The 19,835-nt window shown below is 33.3% G+C and overlaps 6 protein-coding genes, 1 non-coding gene and 3 pseudogenes across 11 annotated transcripts; 5 read left to right on the top strand and 5 right to left on the bottom strand.

Annotated features, from left to right (window-relative positions):
* Positions 1 to 139: 139 nt before the first annotated feature.
* Positions 140 to 2,247, bottom strand: F36G9.4 (annotated as a pseudogene). The gene is made up of 9 exons: positions 2,169 to 2,247; positions 1,929 to 2,119; positions 1,372 to 1,441; positions 1,147 to 1,319; positions 901 to 1,096; positions 694 to 795; positions 528 to 648; positions 341 to 476; positions 140 to 295 (listed from the first exon to the last, which is right to left on the bottom strand). Coding segments are annotated over exons 1-9 (1,224 nt in total).
* Positions 2,248 to 2,497: 250 nt separating this feature from the next.
* Positions 2,498 to 4,657, bottom strand: F36G9.3. 2 transcript variants are annotated; one of them, NM_074598.5, is made up of 9 exons: positions 4,555 to 4,649; positions 4,190 to 4,380; positions 4,072 to 4,141; positions 3,853 to 4,025; positions 3,581 to 3,788; positions 3,433 to 3,534; positions 3,218 to 3,389; positions 3,040 to 3,175; positions 2,498 to 2,896 (listed from the first exon to the last, which is right to left on the bottom strand). In NM_074598.5, exons 1-9 carry the CDS (start codon positions 4,631 to 4,633, stop codon positions 2,726 to 2,728), a joined length of 1,302 nt encoding a protein of 433 aa, NP_506999.2. In that variant the 5' UTR covers positions 4,634 to 4,649; the 3' UTR covers positions 2,498 to 2,725. The 2 variants fall into 2 exon arrangements, with proteins under 2 accessions (NP_506999.2, NP_001263904.1); NM_001276975.4 differs by having other exon boundaries at positions 2,501 to 2,896; positions 3,040 to 3,164; positions 4,555 to 4,657.
* A 369-nt stretch (positions 4,658 to 5,026) lies between these two features.
* Positions 5,027 to 6,258, bottom strand: srh-186 (Serpentine Receptor, class H; the record flags this gene model as incomplete). The annotated part of the gene is made up of 2 exons (NM_074597.2): positions 5,930 to 6,258; positions 5,027 to 5,691 (listed from the first exon to the last, which is right to left on the bottom strand). Exons 1-2 carry the CDS (start codon positions 6,252 to 6,254, stop codon positions 5,027 to 5,029), a joined length of 990 nt encoding a protein of 329 aa, NP_506998.1. The 5' UTR covers positions 6,255 to 6,258.
* Positions 6,259 to 7,022: 764 nt separating this feature from the next.
* On the top strand, positions 7,023 to 8,460 carry srw-57 (G-protein coupled receptors family 1 profile domain-containing protein; the record flags this gene model as incomplete). The annotated part of the gene is made up of 4 exons (NM_074596.2): positions 7,023 to 7,342; positions 7,385 to 7,528; positions 7,809 to 8,255; positions 8,301 to 8,460. The coding sequence occupies 4 exons, from the start codon at positions 7,023 to 7,025 to the stop codon at positions 8,458 to 8,460; spliced, it is 1,071 nt and encodes a 356-aa protein (NP_506997.2).
* Positions 8,461 to 9,192: 732 nt separating this feature from the next.
* On the top strand, positions 9,193 to 10,623 carry srw-56 (G-protein coupled receptors family 1 profile domain-containing protein; the record flags this gene model as incomplete). The annotated part of the gene is made up of 4 exons (NM_001028718.1): positions 9,193 to 9,512; positions 9,559 to 9,708; positions 9,982 to 10,419; positions 10,464 to 10,623. 4 exons carry the CDS (start codon positions 9,193 to 9,195, stop codon positions 10,621 to 10,623), a joined length of 1,068 nt encoding a protein of 355 aa, NP_001023889.1.
* Positions 10,624 to 10,987: 364 nt separating this feature from the next.
* Positions 10,988 to 11,008, bottom strand: 21ur-15010. Its single transcript, NR_070056.1, has one exon.
* A 43-nt stretch (positions 11,009 to 11,051) lies between these two features.
* On the top strand, positions 11,052 to 12,339 carry srw-59 (G-protein coupled receptors family 1 profile domain-containing protein; the record flags this gene model as incomplete). Its single annotated transcript, NM_074595.1, has 4 exons — positions 11,052 to 11,350; positions 11,396 to 11,539; positions 11,686 to 12,132; positions 12,180 to 12,339. 4 exons carry the CDS (start codon positions 11,052 to 11,054, stop codon positions 12,337 to 12,339), a joined length of 1,050 nt encoding a protein of 349 aa, NP_506996.1.
* A 1,254-nt stretch (positions 12,340 to 13,593) lies between these two features.
* srw-58 lies at positions 13,594 to 14,756 on the top strand (annotated as a pseudogene). The gene is made up of 4 exons: positions 13,594 to 13,913; positions 13,961 to 14,106; positions 14,158 to 14,601; positions 14,648 to 14,756. Coding segments are annotated over exons 1-4 (1,019 nt in total).
* Positions 14,757 to 15,331: 575 nt separating this feature from the next.
* On the top strand, positions 15,332 to 15,833 carry H24D24.3 (annotated as a pseudogene). Its single transcript has 2 exons — positions 15,332 to 15,637; positions 15,702 to 15,833. Coding segments are annotated over exons 1-2 (438 nt in total).
* Positions 15,834 to 17,200: 1,367 nt separating this feature from the next.
* srw-53 (G-protein coupled receptors family 1 profile domain-containing protein) lies at positions 17,201 to 18,630 on the bottom strand (the record flags this gene model as incomplete). Its single annotated transcript, NM_074593.1, has 4 exons — positions 17,201 to 17,339; positions 17,385 to 17,843; positions 18,149 to 18,292; positions 18,347 to 18,630. The coding sequence occupies 4 exons, from the start codon at positions 18,628 to 18,630 to the stop codon at positions 17,201 to 17,203; spliced, it is 1,026 nt and encodes a 341-aa protein (NP_506994.1).
* Positions 18,631 to 19,835: the final 1,205 nt, after the last annotated feature.

Genomic DNA, 19,835 nt, shown 5'->3' with positions numbered 1-19,835 from the left:
AAAATAATAGAGAATATTTGTAAAATGGGCCCGCCAACTGTCAGCTGCTCTTTTTATTGGGTAGAATTTTATCAATTTAAGAAAAGGCCCCAAAACCGAAAATTGCATATACTTTTAGCAAAACACATGAATATAAGTTTTATTCAACCTTAGCCATTTTCGATGGAACTTCTCGATTTTGTTCAGCCAAAAACAAGCACACAGTAGCCAAAATTGAAGATACACATAAGACTGCAAGTAACCAGTAGAAGGACACCAGGGATGCTAGAATGAAAGTGAAGCAGGATAGAAGACCCTGAATGTATCATTATGTTAAGGAAATAATACATTCAATACTTACAGTTGTCATTCTAAAATTTGAAAGCACTTGTTCACTTCTATCAGTATATTGTTCATTAATAAAAGTTATCAGTTGAGTAGTCCAGCATACGTCGGAAAATCCTAATGCTGCAGCACAACTCAGAGAAATAAACAAGCTGAAGATTAGAAATATATAAATGTAATAATAAATATAGGCTAAAAGTTACCTTGAATCGTTCAATCCCATTGCCACGTATGCCGAAAGACTGAAGCCTGTACCGAGAAGAATCAGAAAATCATGCCCTAACATTTTCATTTTTTCACCAAATATTCCAAACATCAAACCACCTGAAAATTTAGATTTTTTGAGAATTAAGTATTTTGGATACCTACCTAGAATTTGTCCGACGCCGGTGCAAATCAAATTTCAAGCTAGCACTGAACTTCCCTTGTACGAAAATTGTTCATCAAATGCGAAATGAATTGGGTAGACAGCTAAAAAGTTAATCTAACGATAAGGAAAGCGTTTTAGCTTTTTTTCGACGTAAAACCATAAAGCCGCTGCAATTTAGAAGATAACCTTTATAATTTAAAATTTACCTGCCCAAAAACTTTGTGCAATTCCAATATGTGCAAACACTATGGATAGTAACATCAAGTTCTTAGCAAGCAACATCTCAGAAATCGATGTAGAGTCCTCAATCATCTCTTGATCATTTTTTGATTTGTCGAGAATTGCAATCAAGTAGGGTGAAGTAATCGACCAAGCTGCGAAAGCCAAGTATGTTAGTTTGAACTGAAAAATTTCAAATTAATACATTTAACTTTAACTATCCAAACACTCACCGAAAACCTTGACATATTCGAATATGAATCGATTACAAGAAGCTCAGCTAAAATTAAAACACCTCCAACGATCACGCAAAATTCATGAGCCTTCCAGAACAATTTGACGCGTTGGATAATTGTGTCTCTTGTGAAGTGCTTTGAGAGATATGAACCGTGGCTCTTCCACACCACTGGAAGTTTTTTAAGCTTCAGTTAACACTTAAACTATTGAAAATAACTTACTTGATGCAATAAATCCAACCACTGCACTCAAGATATTCAAATAGGAACCATCAACAAATAAGAACGCAACCTGAAAGTTAAAAGCCACTATGAAGTTCAAAAAATGCATTTAAATTTTGTGATATAATTGTTTGAAATTGTAATGTTTGAATTTTTCCGAAAAATTATTTTAGAAATTTAAAACTGAAAATTGAATTTTTCTCTACAATGTAAGTTCAATTCTCTCAAAAAACGCAAAATTTTGCAAAATTTCAATTTTGATTTTTCAAAACAGTTTTGCATCAAATTTTTGAGGAAACTATTTGAATTGGATTTTCCGGCTAAAATTGTTTGAGACACTGCAATTTGAATCAAAATAATTAAGAAAATTTGAATTTCTTGCCCACATTTTGTTCGAACTTGAAATTTGAGTTACTCCGTCAAAAGTTTTTTAAAACTTCAATTATAATTTTCCGCGGAAAATATATATTTGAAAAACTACAAAGAGCTTTAATTTTTTTTAAATTCAAATATCCTGCCAATAAAAAAAATCATATAAAAAATTTCAAAAGTCAAACCTGAAAAGCCACAAACACAATTGTTCCAATGCACGTTAACCACGTTGGCCGTAGAGTGTACAATTTTTATGCAGCTATGAAGTTTGTCAAAACACCAACCGAATAGATTATAATGGAGCTATGATATCCAGCAAATTTGGTGATAATACCATCCAGGGTTACACTTTTTTGAGCAATCTCTTTACCAAGATCTAGAGAAGAAAAGTAATGAGTTTTCGAGCCATTGTGCTAAAATTTCACCTTTATCTCCGAATATCATCAATGTAATAAAATAGGCGCATACTAGCTGAACCACATATTGCTTTGTAACTGATATCATCTGTAGAATTTTTAAATTTTAATATGATCAGTTTCAATGTGTAAGGGACAAATGCTTAAAATTGAAAAAAGAAACCCAGGAAAACATTTTGGAATTGTTTATGTGTTAGTACTAAATAAGAGACGCAGAGTTACTCTTCTTCTCTGCGTCTCTCGGTGCATTTGTTGTCTCTCAAGTTCAAAATGAAAATCAAAAATGTTTCACTGAACTTGAATACTTTTAATTATTTAAAAACAATGAACACAGAAAATCAGTTGGAAATTCTAATTTATTTTATAAACTTTTTTCTCAGAAAAATTCAAAGATTCGTGAAACAACTGTCTAGTAAGCAACAAAAAAAATGCAGTCGAATAAAGACAAAGATCAAAATATCTCTTTCCCCACACAAGTGAGTGACCTTCTCCCGTCGTTAAAAATAATGAAACAAAAATTCGAAAAAACTGTGTTTTCATGTCACACTTCAATACCATAAATTTATTTATTTTCTATTTTCCATCGCATTTTCCTCCGCATTTTCCAGATCGACGCGTTCCCGTTCCACAATGAAAAAACATATGAGTGCCAGAATTGAGAATATTGAAAGGATTGTGAGCACCCAGTAAAGGGATATCAGTGATGAGAAAATGAATGTGAAGCAGGATAGGAGAGACTGAAATTCGTGGAAAAGTAAAATTCAAAGAACTCTGAATAATGTTTTTTTTACAGCTGAAAACGTTTCACATTTGCCCATGGGATTTCAAAAAAAAAGAAGTTTCTGATAATATTATTCGAAAAACCAGTAATTACTCTTACCTCAAAAAACTTGAAAATCGCAAAAGCTTGAGCACTTTTTTCCGGGTAAGTTTCACACAGGAAAGACATGATCTGCGTATTCCAACAGGCATCAGCAAATCCCAGCACGATTCCTATTGCCAGAGCTACATAAAGACTGAAAGTTTTTTAATTTCAGATTTTTCTACGAATAACCTACTTCGGTGTCCAGAACAATCCACTATCATCATTTTTTGTCAGTGATGCACTTGCCGGGAAGTTCAACCCAATTATCACATAAGCTAACAGATGAATAAAAGTTGCGAACAGAATCAGATAGTCACGACCTAGCTTCCGAACCTTATCGCCAAGGAATCCAAATATTATACCAGCTGAATTACAACAGTTTTCTGGTAAAGAGTCACTTCCGCATACCAGAAACCTGTCCGATTCCAGTGCAAATTAAATTGAGAGCTACTAGTGCATTACCATTGTATCCCAATTTTCTTGTGAAAGAGACACAAGTGGGGTAGATTCCTGAAAAAGTAGGAATCCAAAAATAACCCAGATAAAGTAAAGTAACCTGTCCAAAAACTCTGCTCAATTCCGACATATGAGAAGATCACTATTAGAAAGAGCATTTTCCTGGTGAACAGAAGACGAAAAGTCGATGTCATTAGTTTTTTGTAACATCCGGATTTTTCTTTTTTGTAGACTGGCTCTCTGAGCATGGAGAACACGAATGCGGATAAAATTGCAAGAATTGTGAACATTGAGTATAGGAGTTTGATCTGGAAAAAAAAAAGAATTCTTAACAGGCCAAATTAAAAAAAAAACATTGAAGTTAGTACCTACCGTAAATTTTGGTATAACATCATATGAATCGGTCACCGAAAAAACGATGAAAATCAGAATTCCGCCACCAATCAGGCAACATTCATGCATTCCCCATAACAGGGCCGCCATGCGACTTGTGGTCTCTTTTGTGCAATTCTGTGACAGGTAGGATCCTTGTCCGGTCCATAAAACTGAAAAATTTTAAAAACTAAAGTTTACCAGAAATCAAAAACTTACTGGACGATCCGAATCCCAAAATTGCACTTGAAATGTACAAATACGTGGAATTTAAAAATAGAAAACCGACCTGAAATTTCTTTTTCAAGTTTTGAGGTCGCTAAAAATTAATATGAACCTGAAAACTCGCATAACAAAGAGCTCCAATGCACATTGCCCATTTTGGTGTCAAAGTGTCCACAATTTGAGCGGCTGTGAGATTTCCCAGCGTATAAAATGCATAAATAATCGCTAAACTGTAATAACCAGCGTATTTTGTGATAGATCCATCCAGCGATACACTTTCGACCACCGATTCTTCAATCATTCCTGAAAAAAATATTGAAATTGAATGATTACAATCATGCCTTCGTGCTTGCTGACCACCTATTTGACTTTTTTTGGTCATGGCCTTAAGTAAGCGCCTGATGTTTTCTGAGTTTTGCCATTCATTTCACAATTGGCGGTAGGCACACCTGTAGGCACAGAACAGATGTGTCTTACCCTGAGTATTGAAAGCCACAAAATTGACGAAAAATCCGAAAGCGAGTTGAACAACATTTTGAGTTGCAATTGACATCATTTTTCCAGTAGCGACACTTCAAAAATATCAAATGAAATTACAAAATTTTGAAGGAAGTATAAGATCAAATATCTACCAAATGATTGTGAAGTGTGACGACGCGAAATGACAGCGCCATGTATCTTTCAACTTTTGTGTCAAGTGTTTCTCTTTTGATAAGATACCGTTGAATTATGTAATTTTTTAAACCATTCTTCATGATAAAGTTTTGATTTCAAAACCTTCTAGTGACTTTGGAGATCAAAACATTTTATTCAGAAGACCTTTGAGAAATCTGAATTATTTTAAACACCATCTAAAACTAGACGGACGAGTCTGGTAAATACTTCATTTTGAAACCCAAAACTAACAATCAACAACTCGTTTTGAAAATAAATCATATATACCAATAACTTATGTCATTTGAACAACAATTGAAATTTTCGTAGACACCAAGTCAGATCTCCTATTAGCTCGGTTGCGGAGCAAAACGTTTCGATAAGGACTGTGTATTAGTATCATAGTTACAGTTGAGCATATTCCGTGAGTAGAGCCAATTGCAATTGCCAAATTATTGAATCCCTGATTATAATACCCAAAAACTGTTGCATATGACACATAGGCAATTGGAAAAATAAATAGATTTAGGGGAACCATTACTTGAATGAATAACGCTATCAACAGTACTCTTTGAAGATTAAATGTTCTTTTTGACATTGAACGAGCTTTCAGTTGTTTCAATATTTTCCAATAGATATAAAAGAAGAAAAATAATATTTCAAAACAAATATCCGACACAAAAAATCCCACGACAGTTGTACAGTAAATAATATTCAAGCTGAGAATGAAGTATGGGTATTCTGCGATAAAACCAGGGATACAAGGAACTTGTTTCATGGTTTTCTTGAGGATATTAGATTGATCACTAGGATCCCAAAACGGTGGGACCATATAGAGAATTGCAGCCGAGTAGTGTACAACTAGCCAGGGTTTCCGAGCTGTGGACCAGAAGCCGCCAGTTTTTACACAAAGGATGTTGAAGCGGTACTCGAACATTGAGAGTATGGAGACTGATGTTACTGAAAATACAGTTTGTGTAAATTCACGTTATTAACAATTGTGGTAAAAAAGTGCGCAGCCGACATCGATGGGGGGTCCGCGGTGAATTTGTGGCTTGTATTGTGGCGAGACCCTTTGTGAAGAAAGGGTCAGAGTGATTCATCGCGGACCTCGATTAATGTCGGTTGCAGAATAAGGTCCCTCAATTTTTTAAAATCATAGAAAACACAACTCAGACTACAACCATTCAGAACTTACAAGCAATTAAAACCATCATTAAATAAAATTGAATCCTCGTACTTATAGCAATATATTGGAAAATTCCCAATGGAATTCCACCCATAATTGGCCACATAATAAATGGAATAATAAATAAACTCAATGCATAATCTAAAAGAATCGTCCACAAGTGTAAATTTATCAAACTAAATTTGACAGTTTTCATAGAATTTGGAGTTCTATAAATGATACAATACAGTCCGAATATATGAACTGGAGTTGAGAAAACTGTTAGAAAATGTTCAAAAGTTGTTAAAAATGTTGGAGAGGAGAAAAAGTTGGTTGGGCACGCGCTTGAATTCATGACTAAATGTTAGTTGGGAGTAAAACTAGGGAAATACCAGAAGAAAATGACTGATAATTATTTTCAGCTGCTCAGTGACCAAAATTACAGCTGATCATACGCATTAGCATAAATCATACAAGTGATGAATTTTTCTAATAGAGAAATTTACAACCGGGAAGGTAGGAAAAAAATGCTATGCCATTATTCCTTGTTTTTTAGTAGCCTATAATTAGGTTTGCCACTGGATTGGGCATTTTAGAGGCACAATGATCAGACTAGATGTAATTTTTTTGAAGAATGAAAACATGGAAATCGGAAAATGAAAATCATTATAGAAAAATATATAATTTTTAAAAATACAAATGTCGAGACGGTTTTTGTCAGAAAAACTTGTTTCCGCACGGCCAGCCGTAATAAAATTATTTATTTTAAGAAATAGAAACATGCTTATTGTTGAAATTTTTTTATTTATCTTTAATTTTTCAAATTTTATTGGATTTTGAAATTTACTAATTTTTTGTTTTAATTTTGAATGTGTTTCTGTTTTTTGGAGCTGTTTTTTTAAGGAATTCATTAGACTGGACTACCTCAACAAATTTGGAACTCAACCTGCCTAATTTTAATCTGTCTAATTTTTGGAGTCCTTTCTAATCTATATTACCAATTTTTGTTCAAGTAATTCTGGGAATTAATTAAAAACTTCATGGGAAATTTGTCGTCCTAGAAAGTTGTGCCTAGTTTTTTTGCTCCAGTTTTCTGATTTTTTCAAAGAAAAAAAATCAAATTATGAATGCCTCTTCAAATGAAATGGAATATTATGACGACACTGATTATGAAGATTTCATATTTTGGAATAACATTATGCAAACAATTATTCCAATTTTTGAACATCAAAGCCATTTGGACTTTTTGGTTGCTGTTATTGGAGTTTTGGTTAACATATTCCATTTGATAGTTCTATCCAGAAAATCTATGAGATTGTATACCATCAATCTTTTCCTGATTGGAATTGCAATTTGTGATTTTCTTCGATTAATTTTCAACGTTCTTGTTGCTTTATCAAATTATTATCATAAATACCAAACGTCCATTATGCCTGAAGATTGGTAATTTCTTTTTAATTTCTCAAAAATATTCCTAAATTTTAGTACTCCACCCAAGTCATGGTTGTCATTTTTTGTATCGGTACACTCTATAACAATACCCAGAATATTTCAAAAGCTTGCTGTTTGCTTTGGTGTTGCGATGGCAGTTTTGAGGGTCATTATATTGAAATACCCGTTAAATCGAAGGTTTGTGCACATTTTTGTCGATTTGTAATGTATTGATAAACGATGATTAATTACGTAAAGATAGAGAAGAAAATAGGAAATACCTTGTTTGTTGAAAGTTTTTTTACTGAAACAAAAGACAATCGATATATAATAATCTGTCAAAGTTGAGGAGATTCGGAAAATATTTTTAAAATAAAACGGAGAAGATGTTTGGCATTAGTAAGCAACCGACATAATGCGAGTTTGATGGAACTTGCAAGCCACTGGTTGTTCAAAATTACATCGTTAATACTTCCAGAGGTCAAAATCTGAAAAGGTCAAGCTCTGGAATTTGTATTCTTCTCATCGTCTGTATTCCCCATATACCATTCTGGTTTTTTGACTTACAATGGACGGAAATTCAAGAAAATGGGATTTGGAAGCCTCCTCCTGGTTGTGAAAATTTCAACGATCACAATTTGCATATAGAGTACTCGGTGAAGCCCGGGGAATACAGCAGTGAAACTTTACTTCGTATAGAAGGAGTTTTGTTCACAGTAATCCCGTCCTTAATTCTTCCAATTGTCACCGGAACTCTTATTTATTTTTTTAAAACATTGAAAAAGTCAACATCATCCAGAAATAATGATCACAATGCTCGTTCTACAATAATGGTTACCCTGGTTGCGGTGACTTTTGTAATTGCAACTTTTCCACTTTTGCTAACTTATTTGGTCGATTTTTTGAGTCTTGGTTACAGATTAGCGTAAGGTCTAAAAAATTGCAGTTTAATTCCATACTAGAATTTCAGTTTTTTTATTATTCTTTTTGGTGCTTTTTGTGAATTCGTGTCTCTAATCAATGGAACATTACATTTTTTGTTATGTGCTTTCATATCAACACAATATCAAAAAACTGTTAGAGAAATGTTTGGGCGCAAAATTAGTCGGATAACGGTGGCCACAATATAAAATCGCTGATGGTTTTGGGCTTCGAAATTTATAATACGGGGTGGGCCATAATTAGAGGAACCAGAGTTGCGCACACAAAAGGTCGACCTGGGCCCGCCTATCAATCCACGTGGTGCCAGGCTGCACCGTCGCTCCACTGCACACGAAATGCGGGAAAATATTTTTTTGAAAATGTTTGATATCACAGCGCATTGGAATAATTTTTTCCACTTCAGTTTCAATTTTTGTCAAATGGTTTTATTATTTTTCAAATAACTTTCTCGTGTTAATTTAAAAAATTGATATTTCAACTGAATGTTAAGTGAAGAAATTGAAGCAAAATACAAAAAACACGAATATGTAAACTAACACAAAAATTCATTTGAAAAATCATAAAAAAAATTTCACGAAAGTTAACTCTCAAATTGCAAACACAATTATTCGAAATGCGCTGTGACGTCATAAAGTTTCAAAAATATGTTCCTGCCTTCCGTGTGCAGTGGAGCGACAGGTTAGTTCCACGTATTAATCCTCACTGAAAAAGTGTTCAGTGAAAAACTTCGCTAAAAATAATCTTTTGTAGTGTTGGAACAAGAGTGAAAACTATAAAACAGTGTTTTGTTGTTTTCTGAAATTCCACCAATCTAATTAGTCGGCCGAAAAGAATTTGGACGATTGGAAAAATTTCTAGAACACCGAGAAATCTTACATCGTTTTCTTTGTTTTTTTTTACTTGTCTAGTTTTATTCAAGAATGAACACTTCATTAAATAAGGGTTCCGATTATGAAGACGCTAATGATGAAATTTCAATATTTTGGAACACTTTTGCACAAGCAATAGATTCGGTATTAAATAACCAAGCTCATGTGAAGTTAATCATTGCCGCAATTGGAGTTTTTATTAATATTTTTCATTTTATAGTTCTAACCAGAAAATCTATGAGAGTATATACCATTAATCTTTTTATGATTGGTATTGCAATTTGTGATTTTCTTCGATTACTTTCCGTTGTTCTCGGGGCTTTACCACACTATTATAAGCTATACCGAAGGTCTATAACGCCTCACAACTGGTAAGTTAGGAAAATATTCATCAGTCTTTTAAAGCAAAAGTTTCAGCATTCCACCGGAAACATATGTTGTCTTTTTTGTATATATATATATATATTCTGAAACAGTATCCATGATTGCCCAAAAGCTCGCTGTCTCGTTTGGAGTTGCAATGGCAATTTTAAGGGTCGTTATATTAAAATACCCGTTGAGTCGGAGGTTTGTGGGAAACTTTAGTAGGTTGCTGTTCACTTTGAAAGGTTTTATCTCGGTTTATTTTAGAGATAATGATAAATAACTAATGACGTAAAAACAGAGAAGGAAGTAACAAGAATAATGTCAGTTGATGATTAGATGTGACCAGTCAAAGTAGAACATCAGAGTATAATATAATACTAATTAATAAAACGGAATATATTCTCATCATTACTAGGCAGCATCTACCGAGTTTGAGCCGCAATCTGTTCAAAATTACATCGCCAATACTTCCAGAGCTCAAGATCTGATAATGTCGGGCTCAGGAATTCGAATTATTTTCATCGTCTGCCTCCCCCATTTACCATTCTGGTTTTTTGACCTACAATGGACGGAAATTCGAGAAAATGGGACCTGGAAGCCTCCTTCTGGTTGTAAAAATTTCAGTGATCATAGTTTACATACAAAGTACTCGTTCGAGCATGGAGAAGATATAAATGAAACTTTGCGTTTTATGGAAGGGATTTTGTTCACAGTGGTTCCATCAATAATTCTTCCAATTGCCACCGGATTTCTTATTTATGCTCTGAAAACTATGACAAGGGCAGCAACATCCTCTAGAAGTAATGGTTCTACAAAAATGGTAGTCTTAATTACTGTTACTTTCTTGATTGCTACTTTTCCACTTGGGATGACCTATTTCGTCAATTTTTTGGGCCTTGATGATATACTAGCGTAAGATGTAAAGGAAACGCAAAAATTTCATTATTGATTTGCAGTTTTTTCTTATATATTATTGGTATTTTTTGTGAATTCGTGTCAATAATCAATGGAACATTGCATTTTGTGCTATGTGCATGTGTATCATCACTGTATCAAAATACTGTAAAAGAAATGTTTGGACGTAAAAAAGCTCGCGTAGCTACTACAATTTTTTGACATTTGCTTATTGGAAAAATTTGTTAACATTTTATGAACTCGGTTCGAATGAATATTACAAAGAATTTTTTTGGCTCCTGCAAGTTTTAGAACACTGTCAACTATTGTTATGGTGTGAAATTTCAGTTTTTCAAAAAAATGTTACGAAATCTTTCCGGAAATTTTTAAAGTTGTTGGGAAGGCTTGTGGAATATTCAGAAGTTCTTGAAATTTCGAGAAGTACCTCAAAGTTCGACAAAACATTTCCTGAAATTTGCAGAAATTCCTCGAGTTTCCCGTTTAGTTTTGTATTATTTTTTCTCATAACACTAGCTAGAAAAAACCATAGATAGAATTCAAAATTTTTTCATAACATCTTCGGATCAAACCAAGAAAGTTTTCCCGAGTTTTGTTGTTCTGTTTCTCTTAATTTGAGACAAAGTTGAAATATGAATATTTCTCAAAGTGATGATTATAAAGAATTTGACTTTTGGGACCATATTATAATATTAGTATATCCAGTGTTAGATTATCAAGCTCACGTGAAATTTGTTATTGCTGTTATTGGAGTTTTTGTCAATATATTCCATTTGATAGTTCTAACTAGAAAGTCGCTGAGAGTTTATACTATCAATATTTTCCTAATAGGTATTGCAATTTGTGATTTTATTCGATTACTTTCATATGTTCTTCTCGCTTTGCCAGATTATCATTATAGGTACCAAAAGTCGATTATGTCTTCAATTTGGTAGTTTGAAAAATATAAGTTTGAATTTATAATCAAAAGTTACAGTATCCCACCTCCTTCATATGCTTCATGTTTTCTATTTGTACACTTCACACCGATACCCAGAGTTTTTCAAGATCTTGCAGTTTGGTTTGGTGTTGCAATGGCAGTTTTGAGAGTCATTATATTAAAATATTCATTAAGTCTAAAGTATATTAGATTTTGATATTGTGAAGTTGAATGGATTAAAATGCTTCTTATATGGTAGTGCGCATCCGACACCTTGCGAGTTTGAGAGAACCAGCTTGTTGTCGGCTGCGTGGACAGTGAGTATATCAGAAATTCCTTAATTTCAGAGCTCAAAATCTGATAAGTTCAAATTCCGGAATTTGGATTCTTTTCGTGGTCTGTCTTCCACATATCGTATACTGGATTTTCGAGTTTCAATGGACGGAAATTAGGGAATACGGCATTTGGGAGATTCCTTCTGGTTGCGCTAATTTCACTTATACCTCCCCACGTATAATTTACTCCATGGGGCCTGAGGAATACCAAAATGAAACTTTGCTTCTAGTAGAAGGAATTTTCTTTACTTTGATTCCATCTATAATTCTTCCGATTGTCACTATAGTTCTAATTTATTTTCTGAAAACTATGAAAAGGTCAACAGCATCTAACAATAATAATCACAATGCTCGTTCTACAAAAATGGTAGCATTAGTGACTGTTACCTTTCTATTAGCTACTGTTCCTCTTGGGATAACTTATTTGTATCAACATACTGATTTCAGTTTTGGAATTAGGTTAGATTTAGAAATTTATGTCGTCCAATTCCAAATCTGATTTGCAGTTTTTTCTGCAGCATGTTTGTTATTATCTGTGAATTCGTGTCACTAATCAATGGGACAATGCATTTCTTATTATGTGTTTGTATATCATCACAGTACCAAAGAATTGTTAGAGAAATGTTTGGGCGAAAAATTAATCGGATATCGGTGGCAATATTATGAAACTGCAAGTGGTTTTCTGGTTCCTGTGTAATTGAATAAAATATTCTCAGAATGGCTTATCTCTTTTGCACACATTTTACAAAACTGGAGAATAAAAAAAATTGTTTCGGGGAAGGATTAGAAATATAAAAACTAGGGTTCTAAATTTGGAAAAATAGTTTTTAGACACGTTTCCTAGATATATAATAGCCTAGTAGCCTAGCAATAATAGCCTAAAAAACCTAGATAGTAAACTACGCCTAATAGTAATTTTTTGTTGAATAATCATAATTAACAAATTATAAAACTATTGCATGATTTCGTGAAATATATTTTACTACATTAATAAAGCTCAAAATCCGTTTGCCTATAGGTTGTATGCAGTCAGGATTGTTGCAAAAATTTGAACCAAGAAACAAAAAATCTAATTTCTCCAAAAAACCAACAAAACAATTAAAAATTTTCGATCTTTTCATCACAACATAACATTTTTGAAAAACAATTTGTTTGTTTTATGACCGAACAAAAAACAAAAAAAAACTTTTAAACTTAAAAAAAAAACCAAAAACCACAGAGGCAAACAGTATCGCTTTTTTGAGAGAGTTATCGAGTTTGGGGTGCTGTAGGGCTACTGTAGTTTTTGTAAAAATGTATTGGTCTTTAGAAATAAAACTTGGATTTGTGGTGGAGAGGGGTAAGGTTGGGTTACTGTAGTGTTATTGTAAGATTACTCTTTGTACGGTTTCTATACTCAAATTCAGAATTGTTAGTGACAGTTGAAAAGTTTCCTGAGGGAAAATACCAACTACATATAAATTTATCAAGAGTATCCTACATTATTCTTACACTCCCTCTACATTGGTACTACAGTAAGATCTACTGAAATAGTAAGTTATCCTATGACTCGGTTACGCTGAAATAAACTAATGAAACCTATCGCAGTTTGAAGGTATTAGACCCGCTGGGCGCCTGACAAAAAACATTTGGGAATCATAAAATATTGCAATTTTAATATAGATTCGGAATTTTCTTGTCTTTACTAGACACACCAACACCACCAAAGTAAATCTGGAACCGTTCGCCGCGTCTGAGTATTTTGTGATCAGCGGCGGAACTTGTCGTAATAAAAATGTGTTTTTTAAAGAAAATTCCCACATTGTAATTAGCATGTCGAGACTGATTTAAATGCATAGAAAAATGTCTAGACAACCAAGAAAAAACTTAAATTATTTGCTTGTTTTTCAACGTTTTCTGGTTTTATTAAATTTATAGAAAATGAATACTTCCTTAAATGAGACTGAATACTATGAAGACTCTGATTATGAAAATTCAAAATTTTGGGACGATTTTCAACAGGCAATAAGGCCCGTGTTAAATTATCAAGCTGATGTGAAATTTTTTATTGCTACTATCGGAGTTTCTATTAATATTTTTCATTTGATAGTTCTAACCAGAAAGTCACTGAGAGTATATACCATTAATCTTTTTATGATTGGAATTGCAATTTGTGATTTTACCCGCTTACTTTCCGATGTATTTAGTACTTTACCAGACTATTATACGATATACCAAGTTTCAAGTATGCCTCAGAACTGGTGAGTTTTCAAAAAGTAAATTCAATTATTGAAATTATAAGTTACAGTATTCCACCTAAAACATATCTTGTCTTCTTCATCGAGATATATTCAGTAACATTATCCGTAATTACCCAAAAGCTTGCTGTCTGGTTTGGGGTTACAATGGCGGTTCTAAGGGTTTTTATAATAAAATACCCATTGAGTAGTTAGAGTAAAATTTCAAAAATCATAACAGGAAAAATATTTCAATCAAAGATTTCAGAATTCAATACCTCCTAAACTCAGAGTACGGCATCCGAATTTTTCTAATCGTATGTCTTCCCCATATACCCTTCTGGGTAGTCGATTTCAAAATGGATGAAATTTATGAGTATAATGTTTGGGTGTCTCCACCTAGTTGCACCAACTTACCTGGAAACACTAGCCGTACTCGATACATTGTAGAACCTGGAGAATACGATAACGAAATAATGCTTAAAATGGAAGGATATTTGTTCACAGTTTTTCCATCTGTTGTTCTTTTAATTACTGCAGGAGTTCTTATTTATTTTTTAAGAAGAATGAAAAAGCCATCAGTCTCAAGCAATGATAACAATGATCGTTCTACGAAAATGGTGGTTTTGGTCACTGTTACATTTTTGATATCAACTACACCACTTGGGATTATTTATTTTCTCCCAATTGCCGAACTTGATTATGGAACAACGTAAGCTCTAAAACAACATAAAGTCAAATGTAACAATCAATTACAGTATTGTCATTGATATGATTAGTATGTCATGTGAATTCGTGTCTCTTCTCAATGGAATACTACATTTCTTATTATGGGCAATTATATCATCACAATACTTTTTGGATTGATATCAAGGTTGGGTACTTTAGAAATACTGTGGCGGTGCTGTAAGATTGCTATAGTTAAGACACAATCGAAGATTCTCCACAAGTCCAATCCTTTTTTTGGAAAACTTTGCAATTATCAAAACTTTTACTGAAAATGTGATGACTTTTTCAAACATGATCATTTTTGCCGCGCGATGTAACTTTTTAGGTTTATAAATAGTTCATAGTTCCCTCAGTTGCCACCGGAGTTCTAACCTATTTTCTGAAATCTATGAAATGTGAACAGCATCTAGAAATAATGATAGTACATAGTATCAGCACTATCAGTAGTATTGTATATTTATACCTGATTCCTTTAATTAGTAATGCTTATCTCATTCGACCGTAATTTTGCGGGACGCAAACTTTTTCCAACAGAAAATATATAAATTCATACCAAAATTGTTTTTTTTCTGTTTTTCAAATGTTCCCACATTGTAATTAGTATTTTGTGATTAATTTAGTGGATTGAAAGTCTAGCGAACCAAACAATCTAAAATCATTCAAGTCATTGTTCAATTTTTTTCTCTTTTTTTCTGCTTTTTTTGATTAAAAATATGGATTCTTTTCAAAATGATAGTGGTGATTATGATAGCATTGATTACGGGGATATTGAGTTTTGGGACAATCTTGAAAAGGTCATACATCCAGTGTTAGATTTCCAACCTTATTTGAAGTTTTTCTTTGCCGTTATCGGAGTATTTGTCAATATTTTCCATTTGATAGTTCTAACCAGAAAATCTCTGATAGTACTTACTATCAATCTATTCATTATTGGAATTGCAATTTGTGATTTTCTTCGATTATTATCCGATGTTCTTGTTGAATTACCACCTGCGTATTACGAGAAATATCAAATGCTAGTGATTCCTCCCTACTGATATGTTTTTATAACAAGATTTCAAAGTTTTGAAGTAAACTTTTAAGTATTCCACCTAATGCATATATCCCTTTTGTTGTTATGACATATTCTGTAACAATATCCACGATTGCTACAAAACTTGCTGTTTGGTTTGGTGTCGCAATGGCAGTTTTAAGAGTCTTTGTAATAAAATATATGGGTGCTTTTCGATGCCCTGTGTAGACAAATCAATGGGAAAATCATCAATTTCTGAAGGCAGTAATTCTCAAAATCTTCTGTTCTCTAAATATTGGGTGCTTTTCGATGCCCTATGTAGACAAATCAATGGGATTTTTTTCCTTTTTTTTTTGGGATGAAAAAATACGCAAAAAATTTTCCCGTGGTGGAGAGTTGAACTCGTTCAACTCTGATGAGTTCAACTCTCCACCACGGGAAAATTTTTTGCGAATTTTTTCATCCCAAAAAAAAGGAAAAAAATCCCATTGATTTGTCTACATAGGGCATCGAAAAGCACCCAATATTTAGAGAACAGAAGATTTTGAGAATTACAGGGTGGGCCAAAAGTATGGTAACACGTGAAGCGCTCTTTTACATGAGATTTTCGCGCGACTGCCACGTCATACGTACATTCTTCTATCGAATACTGATAGCTGAATAAATTTCCTTCAATTTGACTCAAAATTTGTAATGTTTCCCAATAAGGTGCGATCTTTATCACCTCGACAATTTGGCGAACCCTTTCGAAAAAACGGTAATTTGGCACGCGGCACTTCCCACACAAACACACCTCCCACACACGCCAATAATTTTCAGATGTATGATTTTTATGTTAAATTTAAAGTTAAAGAAGTGAAGAAGCGTTTTTAATTGTTTTTGTAGCATATAAAAATTTTCTGTGTCGACACCGGCGCCTAGCAAGAACCTTTGAATATTTCATGAATTCAACTTTGCGAAATTGACTCAGTTTTTTTGGTTTCGCAAGGCGTAACGACCCACAAAATCATCCGAGCTCAATTTTCTAAAAAAATTCTGGAAAGTCAGGTCAAAACGTCTCGAAAAATACTAAAATGAATTTTTCTGCATACTGCTACTCGCCGCTCACATCCATCTTTCTGGCGACTATGCCATTCAAGACTTAACCTACTGCCGCAGTCCATGACAGAAATACCGTGATAGAAATTATTTGGATTTTTGTTTTTAAAGAATCTCTAGACCAAGAGCATTCTTTGAACTATAAAAACTTGTAAGATACTTGATGGATTCCTCGAGAAAAATGTAGATATCCTGCAGAATGCCGACTTGCGTGCCATAAAGATCGTGATCTCAAAAGTTCTGAAGGCCTGCAGCAATGCGGATGGGGAAAATTTGGAAATTCAAAACGTTAATCTGGTCAGTATTTTATGGAGAACAAAACTTGTACAAATTGATGTAATAACTCTCTCCACTAGTAAAGTTATAGAGCTGCAAACGTGTTACCATACTTTTGGCCCACCCTGTACTAATGAACATGTGAATTACTTCACATGTTCATTATAATAATTTCAACAGTTCAATTTATGGCATGTCAGGGTCCACCACATCCAAACAGTTCCTTATAACTTTTCCGATATTGTGAACATAAAAACAAACAAAGTAAAAAATGAACAGTTCCGTTCGCAATTGCAAAAAGTTCACAAAATGCGGAAATCTCGTCTACAATAAGCCTAAAATAATTTGCATTTGTGTTTGCCATGTATAGCTTGACTCACACAATCGTTCCATAATTGAAAGCTTTGTATTCAATAAGATACCACACTCCAGTTGGTACAGTTGATATTATAAATGATATAGTGACAGTTATCACCAATTTTGTAGATTTTTCATGGCTATTATTTCCATGAGAGCTTCTCAAAACTGTCACTTTCTTAATACGCTTGAGCTGATAAATCAACATTCCTGTAGCAACAACTAGCATAATAGAGGGTATTGCTGTGACCAAAAGTCCTTGAATTGTACGTACAGTGGCATTTACAATCATCCGAAAGTTTTGAAAATAGACCACTTGTGTGGAGTTGTTGTAATAGTTTGGACAATCTGTTGCAATAGTCCATAGCTCGTATTCAATAATTTCATATTGCAAAAAATCAATAATCCAGAAAGGTAGTTGTAGAAGGCAAATGAGTAGAACAACACGAGCTCCATAGTTTGAATTAATCAGAGTTTGTACTCTGAATTTTGTGAATTAAGTATATACCTTTATACCAGGAAGCCCAAAAATTAGAACAACCCTAAAAATAGTGTTTTTTTACAATTTTTTGTTGAAATGTTCTCAGATTTTCTCCAAATAACTGCCATCTTTTCTATTAAAAAAATACCAACAATTTTGATAATATTAATTTTACTTGTGTTTTTTTTTCAATTTTTTTCAACATGATTTCCGATTATTCAGTTTTCAATGGGGCAGAAAAATACAAACAAGTTTGTTGAAAAATAAAGTTGCACACTCGGTGACTCTAAAATTGTAGCACCTTACCTTCGATTCATTGGATATTTTACTGCAAGAAATCTTAACATTGCCATAGTGACGCCAAGCCACACTGATAACTTCTGAGAAATTTTCGATAATGCATCAGAGTAAAGTAGAATAAAAGATAGTAAATATGATCTTGGGGGTATACTGTAATGCTATTTTTTAATTCAGATTTTTTATAAGATTATGCAGAACATTTACCACTTTTCAGCCAATATTGATAGTTGATAGGAATCATAATAAAACCGCAGTGATTCGATAATACAAGAAGTCAATCTACAAAGATCACAAATTGAAATTCCCATCAGGAATAGGTATATTGTGAATATTCTCAACGGTTTTCTGATTAGAATCAGCAAATGGACAATGTTCGCAAAAAAGCCAATAATGGAAAGAATAGGTTCCAGATAAAGCTGTTGATAGTGAGTTATTTCATCCAGTATTAAACACACAGTATACCAAAACGGTAAGCCTTCATCGGACATTACAAGTTATCTAAAAATGATTTAATATTGCACAAAACATCACACTAACTAATTTAATAAGTTTTATTTGTTAAGTTGTGTTAATAAAGCAAAATGTGCATATACCACTTTTCTGGCATCTTAAACCTGGACAAAACAACCAAAAAAAAAGAAAACAAAGAACATTTGGTTAAAGACTTGGAGCGGCGAAGAGAAAGAGTGAAATTAGAAAAATTAATTTCTCAGAAAAAAACTGAATCTTGTTTTTTTCACTTTTCCGGTAACAATTTTTTAATGTTAAATTTTCAGCTTCGAAAAAATATTGTCAATGGGAAAAATACTGAAAAATGTAAAAATTTACAATTTTCAAAAGTAGAGTTGTGACAGAGATTAATTGTGATTTGGCCAAATGCTAATCATAATTTATTGATAGACAATTTAGTTGTATTTGTATAAATTTGTATAATTTGTATAAATGTAGTAAATAAATGTTGCCGTGCACAAATTGTATATCTCCCGGACTTTCAAAAATAATTATAATACACTGCGAGTCAGCCAATTGGAACTTTACCACTAATGCTAGGTTTGGTTTTTTTTAATATTAAAACCAGCCGTTGACCGCGCGGCGCGGGCACCGACTGGTGACATTCAAAATACTTGACACACATACCTTCAATCACTCAAAAATTTCTCATCATGAAAAAATGTAATCTTACAGTATCATTACAGTACTTTCACATTATCCCCCATGAACTCCCAAACCAATACCTCACCTGAAGCTCAGAAGGGGATGTTTTGCAAAATACAGTGTCCCTACCGTGTGCCAACAGTTCCCCCCCCCCCCACAGTACCACTACAGTACCTTGACATTATTCTCCACTAACTCCTATATCAACACCTCTTCAAAATGTTTTCAATAAATTGAAGTTTGAATTACCGGCAAAATGTTTTCGAAAAATTAAATTTTTGAATTCCCGCCAAAGTGATTTCAATAAATTAAATTTTGAATTCTCGCCAAAATTATTTCAAAAAAATTAAAATTCGAACTTCGCGGCAAAATATTTATTTCCAGCAATTTCCCACCGAAAGTTTTAAGGGTCTCACCATGATGGGTCTAACCACGATAGGTCTCGCCACGAACATTCAGAATTTTCTCGAATTTTTCAAAAGATTTTGGAACAATCCAAAATTTTCTCGAATTTTCGAGAAGGTTCTAGAACAATCCA

The sequence above is a fragment of the Caenorhabditis elegans genome, chromosome V, assembly GCF_000002985.6.
Source record: "Caenorhabditis elegans chromosome V".
NCBI classification, from domain to species: Eukaryota; Metazoa; Nematoda; class Chromadorea; order Rhabditida; family Rhabditidae; genus Caenorhabditis; species Caenorhabditis elegans.
The sequence above is the reverse complement of the archived record's forward strand: the minus strand, read 5'-3'. Positions and strand labels throughout refer to the sequence as shown.